The 12,810-nt window shown below is 39.0% G+C and overlaps 1 protein-coding gene and 1 pseudogene across 2 annotated transcripts in view; one reads left to right on the top strand and one right to left on the bottom strand.

Annotated features, from left to right (window-relative positions):
• Positions 1–12,810, bottom strand: part of Ptpn22 (protein tyrosine phosphatase non-receptor type 22) — a 48,659-nt gene that overhangs the window by 5,581 nt on the left and 30,268 nt on the right. For both annotated transcript variants that reach the window (XM_037206956.1, XM_028859340.2), the window contains exons 14-17: positions 11,732–11,815; positions 5,036–5,113; positions 4,446–4,561; positions 2,930–2,960 (exon numbers count right to left, since the gene is read on the bottom strand). In XM_037206956.1, coding sequence (XP_037062851.1) covers positions 2,930–2,960; positions 4,446–4,561; positions 5,036–5,113; positions 11,732–11,815 — 309 coding nt within the window. The remainder of the gene's footprint in view (positions 1–2,929; positions 2,961–4,445; positions 4,562–5,035; positions 5,114–11,731; positions 11,816–12,810) is intronic.
• On the top strand, positions 10,990–11,120 carry LOC114684780 (annotated as a pseudogene).

Here is a 12,810-nt window from a genome sequence, read left to right as displayed (position 1 = left end):
AACCACATGGTAAAAAAATCGCCTATGAGTAAGCTTATAAAACGAAACAAAGCTGGGCTAGAGAGATGGCTGGTTAGGTAAAGTGCTTGCTGAGCAAGCATGAGGCATTGAGTTCAGACATCCAGAACCCAAGTGAAAGGCAAGGCATGGCAGTCACGTGCCTACAATCCCAGCATGTGGGAAATGAAGAGAGCAGGATCCCCGGAGCTCACTGACCAGCTAGTATAGCCAATTGGTAAACTCTCAGTTCAGTGAAAGACCCTGCCTGAAAAATAAGGTAGATACATGACATCAACCTCAGACCACATATGTACATACTTGTGTGCATACAGGCATACACACATACATACACAAGAATGACACAAAGCAATATGGAATGAGAGGTCAACTGCTTAATGAATTATTTGAATTCTTAGTTACAAGACAATGTTTCTCTTGTGCTCCAGTTAGCCTAAATTGGACATTCTGTCACTTGCAACTATAGTATTTCTGAGCAATTAAAATGTCTTATTAGGGCTCATCTGGTAAAGCAGTTTGCTGTGTAAGTCTGAGGACATGAGCTTGTTCCCTGGAACTCATGTAAAGGTAGAAGGGGAAAATGAACTCTACAAAGTTGTCCTCCATACACAAGTTGAGATATGCGCCCCCCATCATACATGCACGTGTACACACACACACACACACACAACACACAATATAACAAAATTTACTCGAAAATTTTCCCGCTAAAAGTGGGCATCACTGGGCAGCATGGTTGGCAACTTCCATTCTTGTCACCTGTAATCCACTCTCCATACAGCAACCAGAATAAAAACAGAGTGCATAATATTTCTGTCTAAAACCCTCTTATGGTGTCTCATGGCACTTAAACTCTACTCAGCAAGACCAATAAGAATGTAACTACTACTCTCCCATCTTTTTAGCCTCACCTTACTGTTGTAAAATATTAGTTTAAGATGTGTTACATTTGTTTATGCTGTGGAACATTTAATGATGCAAAGATATGTTGCATTTGCTTGACTCTGTGAAGCTGTGTTACTTTGCCTGTCTAAAACACCTGATTGGTCTAATAAAGAGCTGAATGTCCAATAGCTAGGCAGGAGAGAGAATAAATAGAAGGAGAAAAAGAGAAGAAGGGAAACAAAAGGAGGAAGAGAGGAGGACTCCGGGGGCCAGCCACCCAGCTACACAGCAAGCCGTGGAGTAAGAAGAAAAGTATATAGAAAGTTAAAAGCCCAGAGGCAAAAGATAGATGGGATAATTTAAGAAAAGCCGGCAAGAAACAAGCCAAGCTAAGGCTGGGCATTCATAAGAAAGATTAAGTCTCCATGTATTTATAAGGGAGCTGGGTGGCAGGCCCCTCCCATCCCAAAGAACAAAGAGTAATCAAACCACCAGCTACACCTTTTTTTCATTCTCTCACAATTACTCGTGTTTTCTTTGCTAGCATCTGCCACAATGTTATTATGTATGTACTTGGAAACTCATTGGATTTCTGAATTCCTCACTAGTCTTCAGTTGCACAAAAGCCTGAGAGCCCGTATTATCACTGTTGACCACCACATACCAGGTCCCTTCCACAGTGTCTGGCACATAGCAGGCATTTAACAAATATTCATAGAAATAAAGAAAAACAGCAGACAGAAATGCTAGCTCAAAATAACAGATAAAAATGCTCTTTTCATTAAAAACTTCCCTGCAGACTACTAAGAGATCCACATTGGAGAAGAACATGGGGAATTCTTGGGTCATGAGTATCTGGAAGGGTGGAGGACAGGTAGACAAGTCTAAACTAATGCAGGGCTAAGCTCCAGGGTCATTGTGAAGGCTTGACACTGTTCTCAGCCACCAAAGAATGTCCAATGAAAGTAGCTGAAAAACAGAAATACAGTCTAGCCTACATTTAGAGGATGCCCTGAGAGTTTTTACATAAGAAAGAAGGCTCAGTCTCCCACCATATCCCAAAGATCTGCCAGGATAAATCTACCTGAAGTTACTGTTTCTTTGATATCCCCAAAATAGTGTTGTATCTAGAGAAAGAAAACTGAGTGTTTCCTAAACAAGCTGATCAAATAAAGCTTTGGCTGACTAAAATTCTCCTTGACTAATTCTAGGGGGAAAGGCATGTTTCTCAACCAGACTTTAGCTATACTGGATAAAAGATTATTTCAGAGGTCAGGTATGATGGTAATGCTGGCAAACTATTGAGAATCTGAACTTTATGGATAGAAAAATAAAGGACAAGCCTCAAAGGGAAAAGTAACACTCAACTATCTACCTGAGATTTGCTTTCCAAAATTTCCCTGGTGTTCCTTGTCCCTCCCTATTGTTCCAGTATAATATCAACTAGTCCTTCCTAACCAACCAAGTGGGTCCCATTTAAGAGTCATACCATCATGTTTTATAGACCTTATAATTGTAAATAAGGTGTCTAAGAGAATTTCCAAAATTTTAAAGAGCCCGTGGGTTTTTATTTTCATTACAATACAGCAAAATAATAAGCAACAGACTTTTGCTGCTGGTAATACATGTGAAAATGGAAATGTGTCAAGACTTCGCTTGTTTCATCAAGTCAACACATTTGTTTCACAATATGCTTTGCTGTTACTGTGTCAAAGAAAATATATCGAAGGTTAGACTGCTAGGAGTTGTAAATAACATATTTATATCTAAGCATCTTGGTATGGGTAGACAATCCAAACATTGTAGTTATTCTAATTCTGTCTGTAAACAGAAACCCCTACCCGACATTAGCCTGATGGATCCCAGCAAAGTCAAGGCCTGGGTGATCGCTCTAACCCACAGGTCCCTAATGAAGTTCTATTTGGGAATGATATTGGTAACGTTTCTCATAGGGCAATTATACCAAAAACGGTGTAAATTTAAAAGTTTTAGATACATTCTAAAAAATAAATATGAATGAACTTACTTTTTTTCATATTTCGGAAAATCTTTAAACTCTATAAAAGTGAAGAAAGGGGGAAAGTTAACATTTTCCTATAAAGTTCAAAATGCTTTAGTCAACTAAAAGCACAGACTTAACAGGATTAGTTTCCTTAATAATAGCCATGAAAATGCAATCATTTTTTCCATCTTACATCTTAATTCAATATAGAATTACCACGTGGTTCTATCTGGCTATTTTACCATATGCATTGTAGTACATATCTAGAAACAACGGGACAGAAGGCCAGGGTAAAGATGACGGACGTCTCTCCCCTCGCTGGGGTATTCCAGAACTGACTACAGCCTCTGGGGGTTGCTTTGCTCTTCAGCCATGTCTTTTTGCCCATTTTTATGGATTTCTAGCAATTCATCATATAGTAGACAATACCCTCTGACTATGGTGCCAGTCACAGGCATTTTTCTCTCCAATTTGGTCTGTATCTTTGATTCTCAGGCAACTTTCCTTCACTGTGCAGAAATTTACTGTTTCATTTAGTGGAATGTGTGTATCCTTTTCCTTACCGCCTCTGGTTGTTATAGTTACAAAGGCCATTCAGACTCCCAGAGTTACAAAGATATCTTACCAAAAAGTACTCTTGTAATTTAGGAGGTTTTAAATAGTTGTTGTTGAGTCCTTGTTGGGGGGTTGTTTTTCATTTTCAGATTTAAAACAATTAGACTGATTCATTATTTTGTGTGTATAGACGTTTTGCCTGCATGTATGTCTATGTACCTGGTGCCCAGGGAGAGCAAAAGAGGGCATCAGATCCTCTGGAACTGGAATTATAGACAGTTAAGATCCCCGGTGGGTGCTTAGGTCCTCTGGAAAAATTGGACTCAGGTCCTCTAGAAAAGTAGTTAGTGCTCTTAATCTCTGAGCATCTCTCCAGGTCCTGTTTAGTAGTTTTATGTATATGTACACATTTTAACATTTAAATCTTTTAGCTATCTAGACTTTATCCTGATGTCAATATAAATTGTAGATCCTAAATATTTTCTACATTATTACTTATTTGGACCAACAACTTTTTCCTGAGACACGTATCCCAGCCTTGAACTTCTGATCCTCCTGCCTCCACCTCCCAAATATTAGGATTTGGGTATTACAGATATGCACCACCCTGGGTCACACTCCAGGCTTTAGGCAGCCTCTAGGCAAGCAGTCTAGTAACTGAGGTACATTCTCAACCCACTAACAATTATGAAACTATCCATCTTTATCCCTTGATTTGAGACACACCATAATGTACTAAATCTCTATATGGATGTGGACCTATTCCTGAACTTTTTTGGTAGATGATGCATTTATTTTAATATACTAACATGTTACTGTAATTACTCTCATTCATTCCATAGATTTGCTTTCTGTTCAGTTTAACTGTGAGAGATCAAAACTTCGGTTAATAAAGATGCTTAATGTAATTTTCAATCTTAATGCTGTGGAGGGAAAGCCTGTAGTAAGGGAAACTCTGAGATGTTTTCTAAATCTCTAGTCTTACTTTACTCCTTGTGAAACTTTTTCCAGGGGTCTTCAATGTTTGTTTAGAAGATGTTGAGTTCTCCATGGTTTCAGGATAGCTAGTAGAGTAAGATTCTATGGGTTGGGCCTGTAAACCTTAACAAAAAGAAAAAAGAAAGAGAAACATTTTGTTGTAAAGTTTCTTAAGCCTATGACTTAAATATAGATGTATATTCAAGCTTGGCCTATATGTTTTTCATTCTTAGGTATCATTTTCATTATATATTGTAGACTTTAAAATTTATTCTTTTATTTAATCATTCTTTGTACCTTTCCATGTAAGACTTACTGTTTTTAACTTAGTTGTTTTGGGTTTTTTTAGGCCTGGAACTCACAGAGACTTGCCCTTGCCTTCTGGCACACCACCATGCCCAGCCTTGTCTATGTTTTTATGAGATAGGGTCTCAAACAGCTTTGGCTGTCCTTAAACAATGTGGCTAAGGATGACCTTGAACTCTTGTCTTCACCTCTCAAGTGCTGAGATTACAGGCATGCACTACCACACTTAGCTTATTTTAGACCTTTTAACATTTCATTTTATGTCTTTTTTGGAAAGTAATGCCAACTTACAGTCTTCATCAGCAAGAAGGAAGGACTCCGGAGTTCTTTCTGGGAGTGGAGGTGGAGGGGAACCATCCTGCTGTAGATCTGTAATAAGAAAAGTATATAGCAAAGCAAAGAAATCCAGCAATTAAAAGTCGGGTCAGGACACGTTTTGTGTCTGTGTAATTTTTGCTGTCAGTCCATGTAGCCTGCAATCACTGTTCTGGTTACTTTTCCTGTTGCTGTGACAACCTAGCCTGACAAGAACAACTTCAGGAAAGGGGTTAAGTTGGCCGGTAGTCCCAGTATGTATAAAATCATGGGGGTAGTCCTGGTGGTGGGGACGCCAGCTCAGCTGGTCCCACTGCACACAAGGTCAGAAAGCAGGGGGTGGTGGATGCTGGTTCTACTCAGCTGGAGTCCTTCTTATTCAGTCCAGGACCGAATCCCAGGGTACAATGCTAACCAGTACTGAGGTGGTCTTTTCACCTCAACCTAATCAAGATAGTTCTTCACAGGCATGTCTAAAGGCTAGCTGAATCAAATAATCCCTCACAGGTGTGCCTCGAGGCCCTCCTAGAGGACTGCAGATCCTGTAAAACTAACCATCACAACCACCAAAAAGGATCTGAACATAGGATTACAGGTGTGCGCCACCATGTCCAGCTGGCAGAAAGATTTAGAGCATTTGTTGCCTTCCAGGGCCTCCATCTCCTGTGGTGGACACAGCAACATTGAAGTGAACTGTCATACAATGTAAAAGGAATTATCTGAACAATGACCAGAGTCTCAAAAGTGTAGTCCTACTTTGTTGACCAAGGAGCCCATGATTCATCACAAACTTGTGAGCTCACTTATGGATGTATTCTTCTAAAGAGATTGGAAGTGGATTTTACCAAGGTCCTAGATCTAATTTATTTTACAGAAAATTTTAGCCTTCCAGCTTCTAGTTGATTCTCCCATCTCTACCTCTCATCTCATTATAGGTATGCTGGGACTAGAGATGTGGTATTTATTGCCCCATCTAGATTTTTAAATTTTAACATTGATGGGGGAGCACAAACATACTACAGTGTGCATGTAGAGGTCAGAGGGTAACCTGAGGTCAGAGGGTAACCTGTGGAAGTCAGTTTTCTGCTTCTATTGTGTGCATCCAACTCAAGTTGTCATGCTTAGTGGCAAGAACCCTTACCACAGCCACCTCCACAGACATATCCATCTTTTTTATGTGGGTTATAAGGATTGAACTCAGGTCATCGAGCTTGCAAGGCAAGCACTTTTATCTTCTGAGTCATCTCGACAGCCCTGGTCATAAGATATTTAGGCTGTAAAATTTACCTATGAAGCAAGTGTTGTTGTTTATTTCTTATGTGCTGTATAGTACTTATTTCTAGTACCTAATCCAATAATTGTTTGATAAACACTTCAAGACAGTTTATTATCTTTCAGTTTGCTGTTAGGGCATATTCTGAGAAGTAAAATTGTTAGCAATATCTTGGTGGATGTTTTCCATTTCATCTTAAGTGTCTCTAGAGGAAGAATCTACAATGCTGTTATTTTCTGTATTAAGTCTGTGTTCCTCTGCCTAGCTTTGGGTATGTAGTAAAATACACATATGATTTGTCATCAATAACAGTGCACTTATGGTATTGCACAATCATCACCATTGTCTAATTCCAGAACAGTTTTCATCACCATGAAAGGAAACGCTACACCCATTAGTAGCTCCCTATTCCCTTTCCCCCCTAACCCTGGCAACCTCGGGTTTGCTTGCTTGCTTCTTTGCTTGCTTTTAACAGAGAAAGGATTTATTTATTTATTTCAGGGTCCAGTCCATCATGGTAAGCCATGACAACAAAAGCTTGGAACAATTAGGTAGTATATTGCTGGCACAGCTATGTTGACTTGAAAAATGAAGTTCTCACAGCCCTCTGGTGCTAGTAAGTTCTACACCATGTGTAAGAGGGGAAAATCCCTGCAGCCTCCGTGTTCTTAGAGTTCTCTGATCCAGACAGAGTAGGAGGCTTGGTTCTGGGTGCTCTGTGACATGGAGGCTTGGTCCTTAGGTGTTTAGTGAGCCAGTTGGTAGCTGGGACCCACCAGCTCACTGTCTTTATGGATTTTTACAACATGGATATTCCCTCTGACTAACTTCAAAACCTTGCTACACTTTATCTAAATTTATCTTCTGTATTTTACAAAGTTGAACCCCTATTGCAATGACAATAACCTAGTCACTAGCTGGGGGAGTAGCTGAGTGGTAGAATACTCGCCTAACATCTAGGAGGCCCTGAAATGGATCTCAGCACTGTAAAATATACAGATAACCTACTCATGATTTCTTTGCACACATCATGTTCCTTTGAGTCTTCTTAGGCTTGTCATAACTTGTGTAATTCCTTCCTTTTGTCCCAAATTCTCTAAGATCTTTCTCATGCTGAGTAAAGGCTTTCCTAGCCACTCCAGTAATATCATCCTATTTTTCCAAAATCCTGCTGATATAATTAGCGCCACATAGATAATCAATGATTCCACATGGGCATTAACTTCATCCACCCAACTTAATATAAACATTAAATAGTACTTTTTAGCTGGACATAGTGGTATACACTTGTGATTCCACAATTAGGCAGGAGGATAGAAAGTTTAAGGCCAGCCTGAGATGCTGCATGGCTAAACTTGTCTAAAAAAAAAAAAAAAAAAGTAGTGCCTTTCCTTACATATTCTGACTATCCTAACACTTGGAAGATATTTGATGAGGGCTATTTGGTAACACTGTGCTAAAAACTTTAAATGTATTATCTCAATTCTCACAAAAAAATAAAATTTTAATTTATAAATGAGAAAATCAACAATTTAAGGAATTTTTATTATTTTATATATGAGCATTTCCTGTGTTTGAATGAATACAGCCCCCATAGGCTCATATATTTGCATGCTTAGTCCCCAGTTGATGAACTGCTTAGGATGGATTAGGAGGTGTGGCCTTATTGGAGGAGGTGTGGCTTTGTTGGAGGTAGTGGGTCACTAGGGCTGGGCTTCAAGGTTTCAGGCCCAGACCAGACCCAGTGGGTCTCTCTCTCCCCCTCCCTCTCCCCTCCCCCTTCCCCTCCCTCTCCTCTGGCTTCTGCCTATGGATCAGGATATAGCTCTCAGCTACTGCTCTAGCACCATGGGTGTCACCATGCTCCCACCATGCTTCCGCCATCATAACAGACTAACCCTCGAAACTAAAACAAGCCCCCAGTTAAAATTAAATACTTTCTTGTATAAGAGTTGCTTGGTCGTAGTGTCTCTTTGCAGCAATAGAACACCGACTAAGACGGCCAGCATGTATGTATGTATGTGTAACACACGTGTGCCTGATCCCTGCAAAGATCAGAGGAGGGACCACATCCCCTGAAACCAGAGTTATGGATGGTTATGAGCCACCATGTGGGTTCTGAGAACCAAACCTGGGTTCTCCAGAGGAGCAGCCAGTGCCCTTACCTACTGAGGCACCAATCTCTCCAGCCCCAAACACATGTATTTTTTATTTTTTTATTATTATTTTTTTTTTTTTTGGTTTTTTGAGACAGGGTTTCTCTGTGTAGCTTTGCGCCTTTCCTGGAACTCGCCCTGTAGACCAGGCTGGCCTCGAACTCACAGAGATCCGCCTGGCTCTGCCTCCCGAGTGCTGGGATTAAAGGCGTATGACACCACCACCCGGCTATTCTTTTTTGAAGTTTGTCTCTTTTTATTGAGACAGGGTCTTACTTTATAACCAATGGTAGCCTTGAACTTTGGGCAGTCCTGCTGCAACTTCCCAAGTGCTGGCTTTATAGATGTGAGCCACCATGCCTGTCTCAGAAAGTAGTTTGTTAGTTTGGGGTTGTTGTTTTTGTTGTTTGTTTGTTTTTTGAGACTGAGATTCATTGTCTAGCCCTTATGTCTTACAATTTGCTATATAGGCCAGGTTAGATTTGAACTCACAGAGATCTGCCTGACTTCACCTCCTAAGTGCTGGGATTAAAGGCATGTACCATCACACCCAGCCCTCAGAAAGTGTATTCTTTAATTAAGGTTATATTTTGGTAATTTTTAGTAGATTGGTAGTTTGAATTATAGACTGCTCCAAAAGCTTATGCTTTTTAATATCTACATTATAGTACATATATATATACATATATATATTTGAGTAACGTGATAATATGAATAAATATGCTAATGACAACTGCAGCCTATGCTAATGTTTGCAAAGTACCTATGAATTCCCAGTAGATGTTACTCAGTTTTCTTAGTATATAATATAAGCAAAACTCATGAAAAAGAAGAGTAATAACAAGTTTTTAAAAAGTGAGTGCAGTTAAGAGCACTGATTTCTCTTCCAGAGGATGTAGGTTCAGTTCCAGCACCTATAGGGCATCTTACAACCACCTGTAATTCCAGATCCAGGGGCTCCAACATCCACTGTTGTTTTTGGAGTGGAGTGGGGTTATGCCACATTGTGGTTTTCACTTGTATTTCTTTGATGGTTAGTGATCCTGAATATCTTTATCTCCTTTGGCCATAGTTATGTCTTCTTTTGAGAAATATATATTTAGATATACTGCCAATTTTTAAGTCAGGCTACTATATTTTTTTGCTGTTAATTTTTTGTATGTTCCTTATACATTTTGGTCAATATCCAGAATATCCTATTGAGACAGGATTCTTTTATATTTGAATCACTAACGTTGGGCATGGTGGTGCACTCCTTTAATCCCAGCACTGAGGAGGCAGAAGCAAGTGAATCTCTGTGTGTTTGAGGCCAGCCTGGTCTACAGATAAAGTTCTAGGACAGCCATGGCTACGCAGAGAAACCCTGTCTTGAAAACGCCAAATAAATAAATAAATAAACAGAATGAAATTTGAGTCACTGTAGTGCTGAGCAATGCTGTACTTGTCAGATGCATCGTGAACAAAGGTTTCTAAGTTAAAGACACAGGTTGTTGCCTTTGCTGCATGAGGCCTTTTATTTGGTGTAATTCCACTTGTCTATTCTTGCTTTTGTTTCCTTATTGTTTTATTTTTAATGTCCTGTTCAGAAAAGTCCTTGCCCATTCCAAAGTCCTGAAGTTTCTTCTAGTCATTTTGTAGTTTTAGGTCTTATACTTAAGTATTTAGTAGATGTTAAGTTATTTTTGGTGACCTGTGAGAGGTAGGAGCCCACCTTTGTTATACATGTGGACACCCAATTTTCACAGAATCATTTATTGAAAATACTGTCCTATTCTATCCATGTTCATAGCATCTTTGTGAAAAGTCGGTTGGCTATAGAAGCGTATGTCAGTTTTCCTAAACTGTGTATTCTGTTCTTCTGGTTTGGGTGTCTCTTTCATGTTGGTACCTTGCCATTCTGATGTCTCTGGCTTTTGGAAGTCAGGTAGGATAGTATTTTTCTGCTTCGTTCTTTTTACACAAGATTATTTTAACTATTTCAATTTTCAAATAGCCTATCTGAAGTAATGTTTTTGTTTGTTTCTTTGAAGGATCCTGCCTTTACTTTGCCCATGACAAAAACAAAGTTGTCAGTCTGGGAAACCCAAAAATAAATTGACAGCAGAAGCTGTTTACAAGAACTATGAATCTTCCTGAGGTGAATTACTCTAATTTAATGAACTGTTTTACAAAACAAGTTTTTAGGACTAAATGTCACCTAAAGTCAAGAGAAGTCTTTACCTGACTTGGGACTAGGGAGTTTCACACTCTAAATATGTGAGAAGGGAAAAAAGTGAAAGAATAATATGTACACACAATACAAGTTTGAAGCAATAAATGCCATTTTAAAAATATAGTTCATGTAACTGTATTATCACCAGCATTTCTTAATTCATAAGTGTGCTGAATTATAAAAAGGCATCCCTAACTCTTACAGTGATTTTTCATAACTACCATATGGAAATTAGTTCTAAATTGATCTCCTCCGGAATTAGTTCTTCCATAATTTAGAACATTACCCTATCGCTTCTCGGCCTTTTGGCTAAGATCAAGTGTAGAACATTACCCTAAAAATTTATTTGGAGATAAGTTGTTGAAATTATGATTACTTTATGGCACTTGAAAAAGGATGATTTTCTTTGCTATGTGAGTTTGTTTTAAAAAGAAAAAGAAAAAGACCATTATGCATGTCCATACTATTACCAGTGATTGTAACAACAATTACATTAAATTGTGACTTTCCATCACAATTGTGGGAACTATTTTTTAATTCAGTACTAGGGATTAAACCCAGAGTCTTGCCGTGCTAGACAAATGCTCTACAACTAAGCTACATTCACAGCCCTGTAGAAACTTCTAAATGCTGTGGGTCTTTGAGTCAGATGCTCTACTCCATTCCAGTGAGGCTCCACCTCTTACCTTCACCACCAAGGTAAGGACTCAGTAACACTTGGTGAGAGTTCTCCTGCAAGAAAGTGGGTATGCCCAGTTCTTAGGAATGGGTTTTTGTTTGTTTTTTGAGATAGGGTTTCTCTGTATAACCACCCTGGCTGTCCTGGAACTCTCTTTGTAGACCAGGCTGGCCTCAAACTCACAGAGATCCACCTGCTTCTGTCTCTCAAGTGCTGGGATTAAAGGCGTGTGCCACCACAGCCCAGCTGAATAAGGTTATTTTTAAAAGAGACAAATGGATGCTCAGCAGCACACAGAACACTGGAGGGACCTGAGAAGGAACACACTTTAGACTTACTGAATTGTACTCACCAGCTTCCTCAGCCACAATAAAAGACTCGGGTGTCCGTTCAGGGAGTGGAGGGGGAATTTCGTCATCTATCCTCGGAGAAGTCACTGTCCAAATGACAGAAATGTAATCACAATTTTATAATGAGAACAAAGGAGACCCTTACATTCCCATCTAATCTAAATATAAATTTAACAGATTTGTATATGCTTACTCTAGGAAAAAGAATGAAATTGTTCTTAGGTAAAAGCTTTACTTGATCTTTGAAGTTTTTACTGGGTTTAAAGGTTTAAATATCTCCAAATATTTTGTCACTGTTAGGACGATTTGGATTATTTTCTACATAACTCTTCCCTTTTGTTTTCTATAGAAGTCACAATAGGATACTTTTCATCAGCTAAACATTCATTTACACAAAAGGTGAAAAAATCCTTTTTCTATTCCATACAGAATCCAAAATATAGAAGCTTATTACAGAAATAGAAATAGTTCATCAAAAAAGGAGAAAATTCTGGGAATGGACGTATACTAGAAATCTAGGGCAGGCTCAAATGCCTACAGGGTTTTCTGTTTAATAAAAAAAAAAAAAAAATTCCAAATTTGTGCAGAACACTTTACATGCTACTATAAGAAACTGCCACCAGATGGCAGACATATCAATTTTGCTACAATATGAAAATAACTTACTTTCTTTGTTGTTTTTGATGCTCTGAGATGTTTAAAGCATGATGGTTATTCATAAAAAGAAAACAGGAGATGGCGAGGTGCCTCAGCAGGTGAAGGCACTTGCTACTAAGTCTGACAACCTGAGTTCAATCCAGACCCCACATGGTAGAAGTAGAAAACTCACTCCTGCAAGCTGTTCACTGATCTAGGCATACACACACACACACACACACACACACACACACACACACACGCACGCACGCACGCACGCACGCACGCACGCACGCACGCATAATAAAGAAAACAAAATTCCTTACATTTTAAATATAATCAAACTATAAAAGAATTAAGTCAAAAGAAGAACCTTCTCAGATCCAGATAAAATATTTTTTGCAACAAATGGTTTACTCATCTACCAAATTTGCTAGGTTTTCAT

This window comes from Peromyscus leucopus, chromosome 6, assembly GCF_004664715.2.
Source record: "Peromyscus leucopus breed LL Stock chromosome 6, UCI_PerLeu_2.1, whole genome shotgun sequence".
In the NCBI taxonomy this organism is placed as follows: Eukaryota; Metazoa; Chordata; class Mammalia; order Rodentia; family Cricetidae; genus Peromyscus; species Peromyscus leucopus.
The sequence above is the reverse complement of the archived record's forward strand: the minus strand, read 5'-3'. Positions and strand labels throughout refer to the sequence as shown.